This window comes from Cynocephalus volans, chromosome X (assembly GCF_027409185.1).
Source record: "Cynocephalus volans isolate mCynVol1 chromosome X, mCynVol1.pri, whole genome shotgun sequence".
Classification (NCBI taxonomy): domain Eukaryota; kingdom Metazoa; phylum Chordata; class Mammalia; order Dermoptera; family Cynocephalidae; genus Cynocephalus; species Cynocephalus volans.
In genome coordinates this window covers 28,029,229-28,046,851 of record NC_084478.1, presented here as the reverse complement: position 1 = coordinate 28,046,851, position 17,623 = coordinate 28,029,229, and the positions used below count along the sequence as shown (strand labels likewise).

Genomic DNA, 17,623 nt, shown 5'->3' with positions numbered 1-17,623 from the left:
TGGAGGAGGAGACCTAGAGGCTGACTCCACTAATGGCTGTGAAAGCTCACGGGGCTGTGTCCAGCCAGCATTTGTGCTACCCGCAAGAGAGGGTCTTCCTTTAGTCCTTAAAGCTTCTGTGATGCAGTGAGTTCACCCCCGTGGTGGCTGCTGTGGGACTTGCCAGTGACCCTGTCCCTCCTCCTCACCCTCCACTGTGAAACATATCCAGGGTCACAGCCAGCCCATTGCAGCTTCTCTTGCTCGGTGGCTATTTGTGCCAGTCCTGGCAGCATTTCCCATCAGCACACTTTGTTGAGTTTTTTGTCTCCAAGTGGCAGCTGCTGTGTGAGTGGAATTGTTCCATTCGTTTCCCTTGATCTTTTCCTCTTGACGCCTCTCCTCTGATGCAGCCTTAGGGAAGCCCACAGCAGGCACCACTGATGCAGGGGAGGCCACAAAGATCCTGGCTGAAAAGAGACGACAGGCCCGGCTGCAGAAGGAACAGGAGGAACAAGAACGACTGGAGAAGGAAGAACGAGACAGGTATGTGGGTGCTGAGCGTTGGTGTGATCTCATGTAAAGGCTATGTTGAAATGAGCAACTTGCCTTTCTTTTCGCAGTTTTGGTATTACTAAAAAATGAGCAAAATGCCTGGACAGCATGGAAGGTGTTCAGGAGACTGCATCTTCTATTAGATGTCATTAACAGCAATGGAATTTTGCTCTTTTGAGAGGACGTGGAAACTCATAGCTCTGGGATCTAAATGTTACAGGCATTTTCCTAGTCTCCTCCTGGACTTTGAGACCAGGCAGGCCTCGTAGAGCTACGAGGGGAATTTGAGCTTTGTTTATAGAATGAGATTCTCCCTGGGAAGACAGGAAGTTCAGGATGTAGAGATCTTGATTGTGCTTCCCAAATTGTTTTCTCCCCAAAATTATCCTAACTCAAAATTATCCTAATTATCCCAGAGTGAGAGAGAGGAGAGTTGAGCAGGGTCCCACAGATGGGGGCAGTGGAGGTGGGGAAGAGCCGACCTCATAGTCCGTGAGCAGTGAGGTATGTGGAGTCCCATCCTGGAGCAAGACAAAAGACGTCATTGCAGTAGTCCCTGAACCTTGGAGAGTATGGGAATCATATGGGGAATGCCGTGAAAATGTACAGAGCCAAGCTCTGTCCTGTTTCAGTAGCTCACCAAGGTATAACCACTGTGGTGTTAGTAGATTTTATCATTAAATTGATAAAGGAAGCTCTTAGGATAATCACAAAGTACAATCTAATACTGTTTAGAGAATTAACATGACAGGAAGCAAGCAATGCTGTAGTACTTCAAGGCCAACAGTGAATTTAAAATAATAGAAAATTCTTGGTCCTTTGGTGACCTTGGCAAGCCTTTGTGGTCTCTGTGTACAGGTTAGCTGATCTATTTTTTTTGAAGTGGTGAGGGGTAGGTCTAGCTGATCCCTTCTTCAAATTCTGGATTTCTCTGATTATTTTTCTACCTCCAGGTTTTGGGCAAATATTGACAGGTTTTTGTTGTTGTTGTTGAGTGGTGTGTTTGGGCTAGTTTGGGTGGGCCTTGGGAGCATAAAGGGAGGTTGCAGGAGATGAAGATGAATCGTAGATCCTCAAATGACAGGTCTTGGTAATTGCAGGCCCTGGAGTTACCATGCAGGCTCTGAGCAGGTGAGTAACATGATTGTAGCTGTGTGCTTAGGAAGGTGAAGTTCTTTACCTTCCAGCTACCACCCTCTCTCACATCTCCTTCACAGCCCAGCTCCTGAAAGATTTGATTGTACTTTCTCAGCTCACACTGTCTTCACACCTCACACCACCATTCCTCCTAATTGCTGGACACCTAATTGATTTCTTTGTTGGCTTTGAACTTGCTGAGCTTGCCCTCGCTTCTCTGGCCTCTCCTCAGTTTCCTCTGTCCACTCCTCATCCCCTTAAATGTTGCCTGGGCTCCCAGCCCTTAATCCTTGACCAGCTTCTTGCCTGACAAGCCCTCCACGAACAGCATTGCACCCTTGTGCTCTACCATTGCCCCACAGTGCTGCCACTTCTTCTGGCTTCAAAAGATTTAGGGCTCACATTTCACATGACAGTTTCACGTTGAGCCTTTGGTGTGCTAAACCAACTTTGCTGTCATCTTCCTTCCTACCTTCATTTTCCTTTCGCCTCGTTTTTTCGTCTGTTTCTGAAGCTAATCACAGGTTGCCTTGTAAACTTTCCATACTTTCTGAAACAAGGGAGGCGCTAAATAACACATGCATACTGATGACTCCTATGGCCTGGGCTCTGTCTAGGGCTATGCAGTCCAGCACCATAGCTTCTAGGCACACGTGACCACCAAAATGTAAATTAAGTAAAATTAAGTAAATCTCAGCTCCTCAGCCATACTAGTAACATTTCAATTCTCAATAGCTACATGTGGCTAGTAGCTACCATATTAGATGGCACAAGGCTATATAGCACATTTTCCTCATCACAGAAAGTTCTATTGGATACCACTCATCTACAACCTAGAGACCATATTTCCAACTGTCTTGTGTTTTCATTTGAGTATGTCCCATATGCATCTCAAATTCAGCATTCCAAAGCAGAACTTAGTATCTTTCTCCCAAATGTCCTTTTCCTTTCACAAGATCTGCACCCCCCTCTATCCAGGCACCCAAGTCAGAAATCTCAGTACCAGTTTCACCTCTTCCCTTTCCTTCCTCCTCTATATCCCATTAGTTGTCAGGTCCAGTCTCCATAGCTGTCACATTAGCAACTCTGTTCTCTCCCTTCTCCTCCAGCCTGAGGTCCAGCCCCTGTTGTCTGTGACCTAGACTGTGTCAGTGGCATCTCAACTGCACTGCTAGCTCTAGGTCTCCTGAAGCTTGTTCACTGTCCACGCTGTGTCTGTAGTGACCTTTCTCAATGTGATTGTCTTACTCCTGTCCTTTAACAAGCCAGTGGCTCCTCTGCCCACAGGATCTACCCAAACCCATCAACAGGCCTTCAGGGCCTGTCATGAACTGGCCACTACCTGCCTCCCCCCCTTTCTGCCTCCTAGGCACCAGCGTGCAAACCTCCCTGACATTCCTCCATCATACGGCTCCACACCTCCAAATCTTTGCTTTTACTGTGTCCCCACAAGGACTCATGCTTCTTCTATCCAGACACCTTTTCCTTTCTCAAGATAGAGGTCAGACTGGCTCCCTCTCGTAGACTTTTTGGCCCTGTGCCTGGGAGAGAACCAGCCACACCACTCCTCCCTTACTGAGCCCAGCTGTTCAGTTGACTAACATAGCCTCATTTGTTTACAGGCCTCTTTCCTCCTAGTTAGCCCCTTAAAAGGCTGGGCTACAGTCTTTGGATCACTGGTTCCTGGTGCTCAGTAAATGTATGAGAAAGGAAGAGGAGGAAGAAGAGGCCTAACTAAGAAACCATCACAGTAGTAGGTTAAGAGAGTACAAGAGCTAAAGTAGAGTGGTAAAGGCAGACCTGGAAAAGCGAGTCTATGGACTTGTACAACTCAGAAGAAATAGGCAGATTCGAAGTTGATGCTAAGGTTTGATCTAAGGACTTAGCAGAATGGTGTACCCAATAACAGATAAAGGAAGGACAGAAGGAATTGGTTTTAAAGGATAAAGCTATTTTATTTTTAGAAACTAAGTTTAAGGTGCCTGCAAAATGTCCAGGTGATTGGAGATGACATTGAATCTTAGGGCCTAGGTAAAAATGAGAGCAATACACTTGACCCAAAATCAGTTTTCCTCTCTCTTGCCAGAATGTGAAGCTTTGCTAGTGCCATGTGGAAGGTGAGAAAGGAAAGTACCAGACATCCTGGGGCTGGAACACAGCAGATACCTCTTGGAATAAGATCATCCTCACATCTTTTTTATGATTAGAGTCAATAGTTAAAGCCACAGAAATGTCATTGCCAAATGAGAGAATGTAGTGAATAAGGATACTTGAGCCAAACTGTGGAGAGCCCAATTATTGTCACAAACTGTTAAGGGAAATACCATCCGGGTCAGGGGTGGTGGAGACTGCTCAGAATAGAAGGGCTGCTGACCAGGTGTCCACACAACTAGAAGAAGAACAGAAGCTGGTCCAGTCCCAACTAGCAGAGACATCAGGGTCCTCTGAGAAGCACATAGAATAGCGCCCAGCCCCTGGGCTTGTGGAATGCCCAAGATGGAAAGTGGGATCCTTGGAATTAGGGCAAGAAACCTCAGGCCCTGGTCCACCCTGTGGAGGGCATTGGCAGAAACTAGCAAGCAAGAGGTCCTACTGGGATTCCAAAATGGATCATATTAAGTCATGTTAAGAAGCTAAAATAGCTGGTAGTAGCACACATTAAAGAATATTCCATAAGGTAGCCCCCACGAGCAAGATCACATAGCCAGGCTGAAGCTCAGTGTGCAGGCAAGAGTTAGCCCCAGACCTGGAAGCACGGGCAGAGGTCCGTCCTCAGGGCCACTCAGCCCTGGTTCCTCACTGGCTGAACCTCCCTATGGCAGGTGGTTTGGTGAGAACTAGGGAAGGCAGCAGCCCATCCAACATAGGAAGGGAGAGCCAGAGAGGCAGGAGGGAGCCAGGGTGACACAGCACAGGGCCGTAGAGAGGGCCTCACTGGAGGGATGCTTTTTAATGCTGCCAGCACCTGTGAGACATGTCAGGGCTAAGGAAAGGCTGTTGGTCTTGGGGTTTAGGAGATGATCAGAGATGTTGGAGGGAGCTAGTTGAGGGGAGGGCGGAGACAAAGCAGCCTGAAAGAAGTGAGAGGGTAGAAGCTCTGAATGTCAGCTGGCCATCGAGCAGTCACAAAGGGAAGACAGGCAAGAGAGGACCAGGAGGGCTGCTCAGCATGCCCGAGACCTGAGCATTCTTATAGGCCATGGAAAAGGGTACATAGAAGGGCAAGACTGGCAGTGGAAGGAAGAGGGGCTAGTGGAGGAGCAGAGAGCCATGGGGAGGGTGTAGACTCATAGCACCAGTGTTGGCATTCACAGTCCTATTCATCTAAGCAGAGGAAGAAGAGGGAAACTTTCTGAGCAGTGATGCCATAGAGAAGTTGAAGAAGCTCAGATCAGGTGACCCCAGTCTTCTCTGTAAAGTGGTTGGTGATGTCATCAACTAAGGATCACAAAGATTGAGAAGATGTGACAATTTGGACTGTGTCCATAAAGGACCCAGGGGTGAGGATAAAAAGAGCCTGGGATATGGCTGTCCAGGCTAAGGGGCAGATGACTAGTCAACCTTGTTTGTGCCTTTCTCTAACTAGTGCTTGGCAGCCCAGGTGGGCAGGAGTGGTCCTGGGGGCTAAGCCTGGAGTTGGGCAACCAAGTGACCTCCATGCCATCTTAGAAGTGCTCGGGAGGGGATTGGAGGCCGGGGGGGCACTGAGAGAAGAGGGAAGCGATGCAAATCAGTTGCACAGTACTAACCAGAGCAGGTCAGGAGAGAGGCAGGAGGATGGGGGAGATAAGATCAAAGAGGGTTAATATTGAAGGTTAAGCTTTTTTATTTTTTTATTTTTTTATTTTTATTTTATTTTTTTTTCTTTAATTTTATTTTGTCGATATACAATGTGGTTGATTATTGTGGCCCATTACCGAAACCTACGTCCCTCCTTTCTCTCCCCCCTCCCTCCCAACAATGTCCTTTCTGTTTGCTTGTCGTATCAACTTCAAGGAATTATAGTTGTTATGTCTCCTCTCCCCCCCAGGTTTTTTTTTGTGTGTGTGTGTCTGTGTGTGTGTGTGTGTGTGTGTGTGTGTGAATTTATTTATTTTTAGCTCCCACCAATAAGTGAGAACATGTGGTATTTCTCTTTCTGTGCCTGACTCGTTTCACTTAATATAATTCTCTCAAGGTTTTTTTTTGTGTGTGTGTGTCTGTGTGTGTGTGTGTGTGTGTGTGTGTGTGTGTGTGTGTGTGTGAATTTATTTATTTATTTTTAGCTCCCACCAATAAGTGAGAACATGTGGTATTTCTCTTTCTGTGCCTGACTCATTTCACTTAATATAATTCTCTCAAGGTCCATCCATGTTGTTGCAAATGGCAGTATTTCATTCTTTTTTATAGCTGAGTAGTATTCCATTGTGTAGATATACCACATTTTCCGTATCCACTCATCTGATGATGGATATTTGGGCTGGTTCCAACTCTCGGCTATTGTAAAGAGTGCTGCGATGAACATTGCAGAACAGGTATACCTTTGACTTGATGATTTCCATTCCTCTGGGTATATTCCCAGCAGTGGGATAGTTGGGTCATATGGTAGATCTATCTGCAATTCTTTGAGGAACCTCCATACCATTTTCCATAGATGCGGCACCATTTTGCAGTCCCACCAACAATGTATGAGAGTTGCTTTTTCTCCGCAACCTCGCTGGCATTTATCGTTCAGGGTCTTTGGTTTTTAGCCATCCTAACTGGGGTTAGATGGTATCTCAGTGTGGTTTTGATTTGCATTTCCCGGATGCTGAGTGATGTTGAGCATTTTTTCATATGTCTGTTGGCCATTTGTATATCTTCCTTAGAGAAATGCCTACTTAGCTCTTTGGCCGATTTTTTAATTGGGTTGCTTGTTTTTTCTTGTAAAGTTGTTTGAGTTCCTTGTATATTCTGGATATTAATCCTTTGTCAGATGTATATTTTGCAAATATTTTCTCCCACTCTGTTGGTTGTCTTTTAACTCCGTTAATTGTTTCTTTTGCTGTGCAGAAGCTTTTTAGTTTGATATAATCCCATTTGTTTATTTTTCCTTTGGTTGCCCGTGCTTTGGGGATCATATTCATGAAGTCTGTGTCCAGTCCTATTTCCTGAAGTGTTTCTTCAATGTTTTCTGTAAGAAGTTTTATTGTTTCAGGGTGTATATTTAATTCTTTAATCCATTTTGAGTTGACTTTAGTGTATGGTGAAAGGTGTGGGTCTAGTTTCATTCTCCTGCATATTGATATCCAGTTCTCCAAGCACCATTTGCTAAAGAGGCAGTCTCTTCCCCAGTGTATAGGCTTGGTGCCTTTGTCAAAGATCAAATGGCTGTAGGTGTGTGGGTTGATTTCTGGGTTCTCTATTCTATTCCATTGATCAGTGTGTCTGTTTTTATGCCAGTACCATACTGTTTTGGTTATTATAGTTTTGTAGTATAGCTTAAAGTCAGGTAGTGTTATGCCTCCAGCTTTATTTTTTTTGCTCAGCGTTGCTTTGGCTATACGTGGTCTTTTGTTTTTCCATATAAATGTCTGGATAGTTCTTTCCATTTCTGAGAAAAATGTCATTGGAGTTTTGATGGGGATTGCATTAAATTTGTATATCACTTTGGGTAGTATGGACATTTTCACTATGTTGATTCTTCCAATCCAAGAGCATGGGTTATCTTTCCATCTTCTTGTATCCTCTCTAATTTCTCTCAGCAGTGGTTTGTAGTTCTCATTATAGAGATTTTTCACATCCTAGGTTAACTCAATTCCTAAGTATTTTATTTTTTTGGTGGCTATTGTAAATGGGCAGACTTTCTTGATTTCTCTTTCTGCATGTTCACTGTTGGAGAAAAGAAATGCTACTGATTTTTGTGTGTTGATTTTGTATCCTGCTACTGTGCTGAAGTCATTTATCACCTCCAAGAGTTTTTTTGTAGAGGCTTTAGGCTGTTCAATATATAGGATCATGTCATCTGCAGAAAGGGACAGTTTGACTTCTTCTTTTCCAATCTGGATGCCCTTTATTTCCTTCTCTTCTCTGATTGCTCTGGCTAGTACTTCCAACACTATGTTGAATAGGAGTGGTGAGAGTGGGCATCCTTGTTTAGTTCCTGTTCTTAAAGGAAAAGCTTTCAGCTTTTCCCCATTCAGGATGATATTGGCAGTGGGTTTATCATATATGGCTTTAATTATGTTGAGATACTTTCCATCTATACCTAACTTATAGAGGGTCTTTGTCATGAATGAGTGTTGAATTTTATCAAATGCTTTTTCAGCATCTATAGAGATGATCATATGGTCCTTGTGTTTGATTTTATTAATATGGTGTATCACATTTATTGATTTGTGTATGTTGAACCAACCTTGCATCCCTGGGATGACTCCCACTTGATCGTGGTGAATAATTTTACGTATGTGTTGCTGTATTCTGTTTGCTAGTATTTTAGTGAGGATTTTTGTATCTATATTCATCAAGGATATCGGCCTGTAGTTTCCTTTTTTGGTTATATCTTTACCTGGTTTTGGTATCAGGATGATGTTTGCTTCATAGAAAGAGTTCGGGAGATTTGCGTCTGTTTCAATCTTTTGGAATAGTTTGTAAAGAATCGGTGTCAATTCCTCTTTGAATGTTTGGTAAAATTCTGCTGTGAATCCATCTGGTCCTGGGCTTTTCTTTGTTGGTAGCTTTATGATAACAGCTTCAATCTCTTTTGTTGTTATTGGTCTGTTCAGATTTTCCACATCTTCATGGCTCAGTTTCGGGAGCTTGTGTGTGTCCAGAAATTTATCCATTTCCTCCAGATTTTCAAACTTGTTGGCGTATAGTTGTTTATAGTAGTGTCGAATGATTCCTTGTATTTCAGATGAATCAGTTGTAATATTGCCTTTTTCATTTCTAATTTTTGTTATTTGAATTTTCTCTCTCTTTTTGTTAGCCATGCTAATGGTTTGTCAATTTTATTTATCTTTTCAAAAAACCAACTTTTTGATTCATTGATCTTTTGTATTTTGGGGGGGTTTCAATTTCATTCAGTTCTGCTCTGATCTTAATGATTTCTTTCCGTCTGCTAACTTTAGGTTTGGATTGTTCTTGTTTTTCTAGATCTTTAAGGTGAAGTGTTAGGTTGTTCACTTGCCATCTTTCCATTCTTCTGAGGTGAGCATTTAATGCAATAAATTTCCGCCTTAATACTGCTTTTGCAGTATCCCACAGGTTTTGGTATGATGTATCATTATTTTCATTAGTTTCAATAAATTTTTTGATTTCCTGCTTGATTTCTTCTTGGACCCATATGTCATTAAGTAGAATGCTGTTTAATTTCCATGTGTTTGTATAGTTTCCAGAATTTCATTTCTTATTGATTTCTAGTTTTAATCCATTATGGTCTGAGAAAATACATGGGATTATTCCAATTTTTTTGAATTTGTTGAGACTTGATTTATGACCTAATATGTGATCTATCCTGGAGAATGATCCATGTGCTGATGAGAAGAATGAATATTCTGAGGTTTTTGGGTGGAATGTTCTGTAGATATCTGCCAAGGCCAATTGGTCTAGAGTATTGTTTAGATCTTGTGTTTCTCTGCTGATTCTTTGCCTAGATGATCTGTCCAATATTGACAGTGGGGTGTTCAGGTCCCCTGCTATTATGGTATTAGTGTCTATTTCCTTCTTTAGGTCTAATAGAGTTTGTTTTATAAATCTGGCTGCTCCAACATTGGGTGCGTACATATTTATGATTGTTATGTCTTCTTGATGGATCAGTCCTTTTATCATTATGTAGTGTCCCTCATTGTCTCTTTTTATGGTTTTTAGTTTAAAGTCTACTTTGTCAGATATAAGAATAGCTACTCCAGCTCGTTTTTCATATCTGTTTGCATGGTAAATCTTTTTCCATCCTTTCACTCTTAGTCTATGTGAGTCTTTATGGGTGAGGTGGGTCTCTTGAAGGCAGCATATAGTTGGGTCCTCCTTTTTAATCCAGTCAGCCAGTGTTTGTCTTTTGATTGGGGAATTTAAGCCTTTTACATTAAGAGTTGTTATTGAATAGTGTTGATTTATTCCTAGCATTTTGTTGATTGTTGTTTGGTTGTCTTAGGTGTCTTTTGTTCCTTGCTTTCTGATTTACTGTTTGTTTTCTGTGTTTGTTGGTTCCTTAGGTTTTAGATCGCCTTTTTGTTTGCTTGTTTTCTCTTCATGAATGCCATCTTTATTATACTAGTGGGTTTAGATCTTTCTTGGGTTTTTATGGCAGTGGTAGTTATTTTTCAGGAACCAAACCCAGTACTCCCTTGAGAATTTCTTGTAAGGGTGGTCATGTGGTAGTGAACTCCCGCAGTTTTTGTTTGTATGAGAAATATGCTATTTGCCCTTCATTTCGGAAGGATAGCCTTGCAGGGTAGAGTATTCTTGTCTGACAATCTCTGTCTTTTAGTATTTTGAATATATCATCCCATTCCTTTCTGGCTTTTAGGGTTTGTGATGAAAAGTCTGATGTTAGCCTGATTGGGGCTCCCTTATAGGTGATTTGACCCTTCTCTCTTGCAGCTTTTAAGATTCTCTCTTTGTCTCTCAGTTTTGCCAATTTGACTATAACATGTCTTGGAGAAGACTTTTTTGGGTTGAATACGTTTGGAGATCGTTGAGCTTCCTGGATCTGAAGATCTGTGATTTTTCCTATACCTGGGAAGTTTTCTGCCACTATCTTGTTGATTGTTTTCAATGCAATCTCCTTTTTCCTCCCCTTCTGGGATACCCATGACTCGGATATTTGAGCGCTTAAGGTTGTCTGATATCTCTCTCAGATTTTCTTCAATGCCTTTGATTCTTTTTTCTTTTTTTTTTGTCTGCTTGTGTTATTTCAAACTGCCCATCTTCAAGTTCAGAGGTTCTCTCTTCAACTTCCACAAACCTGTTGGTTAAACTCTCCATTGTGTTTTTTATTTCGCTGAATAACTTCTTCAGTTTGGTAAGTTCTGCTACATTTTTTTTCAGGGCATTGATTTCCTTGTACATTTCCTCTTTCAGGTCCTGTATACTTTTCCTCATTTCATCATGATGTCTAGCTGAGTTTTCTTGTATCTCATTCAGTTTCCTTAGAATTATCACTCGAAATTCCTTGTCAGTCATTTCAAGGGCTTCTTGTTCTATAGGATGTAGAGCTTGAGATTTATTATCTTTTGGTGGTGTACTTTCTTGATTTTTCGTATTTCTGGTATCTTTTCTTTGATGTTTATTCATTGAGGCAGGGGTTTTCACAGTCCACAGGTTTGACACTATTGACTGACTAAGATGTTGCTGTGGTTGCCAATTTGGTATTGCTACCTCAGTGACTCCCTGTTCCCTGCGCTCTGGTCCGGGCTGCTGGGATGCGCCGAGGCACCGCAGAGCGTGTGGTCTCTGCAGAGCTTCCCCTTCCCCTGCAGGATGTCTGTGTGCTCTAGGCTGAGCTTGGGATGGAGCCGGGTGGCGGTGGTGAAGCCTACCTGCTGCTGGATTGCGCGGCAGCAGCGTGGACCCTGTGGAGTTCCCGCCTCCCCTGCCGGATGTCTCCCCGCTCTGTGTGCACTGGGCTGGGCTGGAAGTGAAGCTGGGTGGCGGCAGTGAAGCCTAACTGTTGGATCTCACAGTGGCGGCCCCGCAGGGCATGTGGTCTCCGTGGAGCTTCTGCCTCTCCCGCTGGACGTCTCCCTGTCTCGGCGCGGGTTGATTCGCTTCCAGCTCCAGGGATGGGCGGGTCGGGGTGGGGGTGGGGCTCAGAAGCCGTGGTCACCACTGCAGCCCGGGGTGACACACGCCGGCTCAGGCCTCCATGTTTCCACATTTGCCGCTGCGGCTGCGATGCAGGCTGCGGCGCACTGGCGGGTCGCGCGCACGGGTTCGGGGTAGATTCCCGGTTCTCGGCAGGGTAAAGACACCCTTTTGAAGCTGTTCCTTTGCGCCGATTCTGCTACAGCTGCATCTGGCGGGGGCCTCAGGCTGCTTCTACTCGTGGCGGATAAGCAGCAGGCAGCTCTCCTCTTCCGCCATCTTGACCTCCCAGGGGCTTCCAGACTCCTCCTCGGTCAGTCATATAACGGAGCTTGCTGTGGATTAAGTTTGATGACCCAGGATACCTGCGGCTCCCAGGGCTCCCCCGCGGGCCGAGCCGGAGCAGCTCTGCAACCTTCTAAGGCTGGGAACTCCAGAGTCCATCTGCTGGTGGTGACAATGAACCAGGGATCTCACATTGCAAGGTGGTGGAAGCAGAGAGAACAGAGAGCTTTTTTTTTTTTTTTTTTTTTTTTTATGAAAACTTTCAAGCACATAGGAATAGAGAAGAGAATAGTGAAACCCACATACTCATCCACCAGATTGAAGGCTGGTGTGAACGAGGTAGGACAGGGTGGGACAAAAGATGGAGAAAGATGCTGAAGGTGAGACATGGAGGCCATTATATGAAGACCTTCACCAATGGCCAGGGACAAGGGATGCATGCATTAAATGCTGCATGATAACAAAGATGCATAGTTTTCTGGCTTTCTACATAGACGGGGAGGAAGGGAGGATGGGCTGGGGGAGGGGGGATAACAAGAACAAGGACAGAGAGCATGGTAGAACTGCACACACTTCTGGTGGACTCTGGAGGGACTTAGTACTGAGAGCGAGGGTGGCCGGCTGGGAGTGACCTACAGCAGAGGGCTGGGGGGAAATGACAACATAATATTCTCTCTGGCTCCTCAAGCAGGTAGAGAAAGAGTGTTCATCCTTGGAGAGGATTGTGAGGGACCCAGTTTCACATGGGGAAAGCCAGTTTTTCTGCCAGTTTTTACCTACTGTGGGGGAAGCAAAGTGTGGTTAAGGGAGGGAATTTTGTCTGTAAGAGGATGGGATTTCCATGTCAGCACCATGGAAAGGACAACAGGGGCTAATGGGCCTGTGGGGAGGAATATATGTTTTGGGTGATAATGAGGATTATGGAGATTTCAGGGCCATGAGGATGTGACTACGTGTGTGTTCATCTGGGCACCTATGAAGTCCTGATGGTAAAAATGGAAGAAACAGTGGATTTTCAGATCCCTGAAGATGAGGATAACAGGTCCTTTGTGAAGTAGCTCTTAATTAATTCATACACAGTGTATTCTTCACACAATGTGTACTTCTCTGGGACAATCACAGTTCTTTAAAAAAGGATAAGAAATGAAACAGTGTTCTGATTAACTTTTGGATAAGTCTTGTTATCAAAATGTCCATTTGTAATTATCCTGTGTTGGACGTACTTAGTCTCTCATCAAGGAATCTAGGAGAACGGGAGTTTCTTTCTGATTAGGCCTCATAATGCCCTTCTCCAGAATATCTGTTAATAATTTCAGTTGTTCCACAATGCTTTTAGGCACTGCGACCTCTGCTAATGTAGAGCATACCGTTACAGTCTTAGGCCAATGTCTATGAGTATTTCTTTCCTTTTTAAAATATTTCTTTGGGGCTGACCAGTTAGCTCAGTTGGTAGAGTGTGGTGCTGACAACACCAAAGTCAAGGGTTGGGATCCCCCATACCAGCCAGCCACCAAAAAAACCCAACAGAAATAAAATATTAGTTTGGTGATACATAGGTTTTTAAGCTTCCATGAGTTCTGAAGCTGACCATTAGGGTGGAAGGATACTCTTTCTAAATCTTGATCTTTTTATGACAAAATAATGGCACCCCAGTAAGTCAGTGACACATGCTTCCCAATGAAGGTAATTTCTGAAAAACATAGTTTTATAGACACACTTAAAAGGGCATTGGGGGTTGGAGGAAGTATTCATTCTGAATTGTAAACCAAACTAACAGTTGAGAATCTTCTCAGGCCAGGCATTCTCATGCATTATCTCATTTAATTCTTACAGTGATGCCATGGAGCACTAGAATAGTGATTTTCATTTTTAAAACGGTCATCAGAAATGTTCAGTGACTTTCCAAATGTCACACAGTCAGTGGCATATTTGGAATGTAATTTGTGTCTTGCCCATAGGTCACATTGCCAGTGATCAACCAAGGAAAGTGACACACATGTGTAGGAAGAATATTAGAAATGTGCAAACAAGCCTTTAGATGTTACAGAATTTTTCCTCACTGCTTAGAGTTCTTTATGATTACATCATGAACCATCCTCTGTGGACGAAAATATCTAAATGCCACTTAATTGTCATATAGCAAAGAATAAGAGCTAAAATAGATTTTTAAAGATTGCCAAAATAAAAGGAAAATAGATGCTTTAATTTCTGTATTAAATGTCAAGCTTCTGTTGAGCATTTTCTTCTACTTGCTGCTTCAGAAGTCACATACCAATTAGAACCAAAAGTAAACTTTTTGAGCTCATATTCACTGCTCTGAAATAGCTGACTGGCAGCTGTGACCATTGAGACACTTCCCATTTTTTCTAGCTTTAGTTGGTTTTAAAGATTTATCCTGCTTAGTTTTTTTTAAAGAATTGTCACTAAACATGAACAGTGGAGCTTGACTTCCTCTCATTGTGGTCATTTGCAGGTTGACTAGGGAGAGTCTGTGTCTTCCCTGCAGTACTCTTCCCAAATCAATATATCATTAGTCTTTGTATTACAGAATTTGAAGTCAAGCCAGGTAACTATGTTTTGGTAAATGTACAGACTTGAGTAGATTTCTGGGAAGGATGGATCGTTTTATTAAATGGATACTTATCGAATGTATGTGTGTGCTAGTGTGAGCATTACTCTGTACTGTTAGCACACGGTTCTTTGACAGTTTGTCTTTGAGCATGTCGTCCTCTAACAGTAATTATATTTTCAAAAGGCTGGAGAGAGAGGAGGTAGAAAGAAAGGTGGAAGAGGAAAGGCTTCGCCTAGAAGCAGCAGCCCGTAAGCAGGAAGAGGAAAAGAAGTGGCAGGAAGAGGAAGAGAAAAAAAAGGAAGGAGAGGAGGCCAAGCAGAAGACTGAGGAGGAGCTGCTGCTGAAAGAAAAGCAAGAAAAGGAAAAGCCAGAAAAGGAAAAGCAAGAAAAAGCCATGATTGAAAAGCAGGTACTATATGAGTCCTCAAATAAACTTGACTTGTTTTCTAAGGGCTTTAGTTAACTTTAAGTAAAATTAGTTAAATTTGAGTGACTCAATACTTGAAGATTTTTCTTGAATTATCTGGGCTGGTTATTAAATATACGTTATTTGGGGCAATTACAGTGACATTGGCAGTGTTTGCCATCTGTCAGTTTGGGTTTCCCCAAAGGCAGACCCTAGGGGAAGAATGTGGGTGCCAGTAGTTTTTTGGGAGAGTATCCCAGAAGGGTGGTAGGGGAGTGAGAGGAAAGCCAGTAGAATTGCATTGATGAGTGGCTTACTGTGGGCAACTGGAATTCACTCCCATTGGGACCCTCTGAGAGACTGTGGGTCAGGCCTTTAAATTGTCCTAAAGGATGAGGCAACTGGACTATTTATCTACCAGCTTCTGCCCCTCATTGTGGAGGGTTGCTCCTTGGGGCATTAAGTCCCTGAAACTTCTGGCCACATGCACTGCCCACAGACACAGAAAGACTCTGGCCATGTGTGAGCGCTGTCTGCGAGTGATTTGCATGGTGGTCCAAGGGTATATAAATGAGGCCTAACCCATGTCTGCTATGTCAGAGCAGGCTGTGTAAATCCACACTGCGTATTAGAGCAGCATCCGCTTCGGGGCAGGTGATGAGTTGAAGGAGCATGTGCAAAGCCCAGAGAATTACTACAGTGTTTTCTTAGCTTAATAAAGTCCGTACCTTGGTTTACCTGTTTCTATCAGAAAGAAGCAGCAGAAGCAAAGACCCTGGAAGCAGCTAAACAGATGCTTCTAGAAAGAGAACAGATTATGCTGCAGATTGAGCAGGAGCGACTGGAGAGGAGGAAGGTAAAGGCTAAGGGATCAGGAGGACTTAGGGGGAGGCAGGAACAGGAAGAGAATCCAGTTCTGTTCTGCAGTGATTGGGTAGAGTGCTCGTAGAAGTCAGTTTGGTGAAGTTCATTGATACTGCTCTTCAAATCTTCTGTATCTTTATTCGTTTTTTGTCATCTTTCTATGAGTTACTGAGAGAAGAGTGTTAAAAGCTCTATCTGTGATTATGGATTTGTCCATTTCTCCTTTCAGTTCTGTCAGGTTTTGTTTTATATATTTTGAAACCCTGTTAAGTGAATATACATTTCAGCTTGTTTTTTTGTTGTTGTTGTTGTTGTTGTTTTTGTTTGTCCTTTTCGTGACCGGCACTCAGCCAGTGAGTGCACCGGCCATTCCTATATAGGATCCGAACCCGCAGCGGGAGCGTCACCGCGCTCCCAGTGCCGCACTCTCCCGAGTGCGCCACGGGCTCGGCCCTACATTTCAGCTTGTTAAAGGAGTCAATTCAACAGGAAAATTTATCATAACATGCCTTTCTTTATCTCTAGTAATATTTCTTATCTTAAAGTTTGCTTTGGCTGCCTTTTTTAATGGTAGTTCTCTTACTTGATTCTTTTTGGTTTCCAGAGAATAGATGAAATCATGAAGAGAACAAGGAAGAGTGATGTGTCTCCAGAAGTGAAGGTAGGAATTCAGGTGACCATTTTAATAGTTTATGTACTGATTGAGTAGAAAAGGACAGCAGAATACATTCAAGGAGGGCTGGCCTGTTAGCTCAGTTGGTTAGAGCATGATGCTGATAAAACCGAAGTCCAGGGTTCTATCCCTGTACCAACCAGCTGCCCCAAACAAAAAAAATACATTCAGGGAAATTGTGGGTCTTGAGGGTTAATGGAGAGCCAGGAAAAATAGACTCTGCTTTGTTCCTGGCTAGGTTAAGGAGGGTGTAGGTACCTGAAAGGACAGAGGGGTTTCAGAGATGGGGCAGGTAAAAGATTTCCTCGGAGCATTGGGGGTGGGGACGGAGGGAGAAGTTCAGCAGTCCGTGAATAAAATAGAGGATGGTGGTGACATAATATAAGGGAGACACAGCTGAAGACTCCTAGAATTACCATGGAACAGGCAGATGGTTCCACAGGGCTCCAAATATCCTCCGATGCTTTCAAAAAGCACTTGTTTTTCTGTGTAACATCAGCCTTCCCTCTTTATCCACCCTCTGTTTTCAGAAAGAAGATCCCAAAGTAGGAATTCAGCCTGCTGTGTGTGTGGAAAATAAGACAAAACCAGTCATTCCCAACAAAATAGGTGAGTGTGAGATCTGGTTCTTGAGTTGTTCCTTTCAGTAGCAAGGGCTCGTGAAGCTTCCTACAGGGTAAAAGCACCCGTGGGTCCCAAGAGTGTGACTGCTGGCCAGGGCCTGTGCACTTCCCCTTCCCTGGGGGCATCTCTCCAGCACAGGGTCTGTTAGTTCCATTTGGGAAACCGCCACGTTCCTCAGTTCCTCTAAGAATCCCAGCACAGGAGGCATGCTGTCTGCTGGCCCATGATGCTTTCCAGGGATCTTACCTGCTGAGCAGGTTTTATGAATACCTGACTCTGCTTTTCTGTGGAGGCCCCACTCAGACAACTGATAATGTAATTGTCTTCTCTTCCCTTGTGTGAAGGTGGTTACATGGGGTTACTTGTGGTTCTTTCAACAAAAGATGTTGCATCATTGGTGAAACAGGATTAAATTAATTGCCTTGGTATATGTTTTCTCTGTTATTTCATTGTTTTGATATTTTATGATTAACACAAGGACTTTGTGTCCTCAATCAGAAATCAATGGATTGAACACCTGCCAGGATGTTAATGGTGTGGGGCGCCCTACCCCAGAAACTTTTCCCCAAGATGTTTTCTCTAATGGGCTTAAACCAGTTGGGGGACTTGTTCATCTGGATGCCCTTGATGGGAAATCAAACAGTCTGGATGATTCGACTGAAGAAGTTCAGTCTATGGATGTGAGGTATGTCGATTTCTTTGGCATTTAAGCTTCGTCTCTTCCAAACACTGCCACTATCTTTTAGTTGGTATCTTCATCTTTTAC

At 43.5% G+C, this 17,623-nt stretch overlaps 1 protein-coding gene across 4 annotated transcripts in view; it reads left to right on the top strand.

The window, feature by feature from the left end:
* MAP7D2 (MAP7 domain containing 2) overlaps positions 1-17,623 on the top strand; it is a 99,944-nt gene that overhangs the window by 79,560 nt on the left and 2,761 nt on the right. For all 4 annotated transcript variants that reach the window (XM_063083425.1, XM_063083423.1, XM_063083422.1 and 1 more), the window contains 6 exons: positions 393-525; positions 14,474-14,699; positions 15,448-15,552; positions 16,165-16,221; positions 16,764-16,842; positions 17,356-17,542. In XM_063083425.1, coding sequence (XP_062939495.1) covers positions 393-525; positions 14,474-14,699; positions 15,448-15,552; positions 16,165-16,221; positions 16,764-16,842; positions 17,356-17,542 — 787 coding nt within the window. The remainder of the gene's footprint in view (positions 1-392; positions 526-14,473; positions 14,700-15,447; positions 15,553-16,164; positions 16,222-16,763; positions 16,843-17,355; positions 17,543-17,623) is intronic.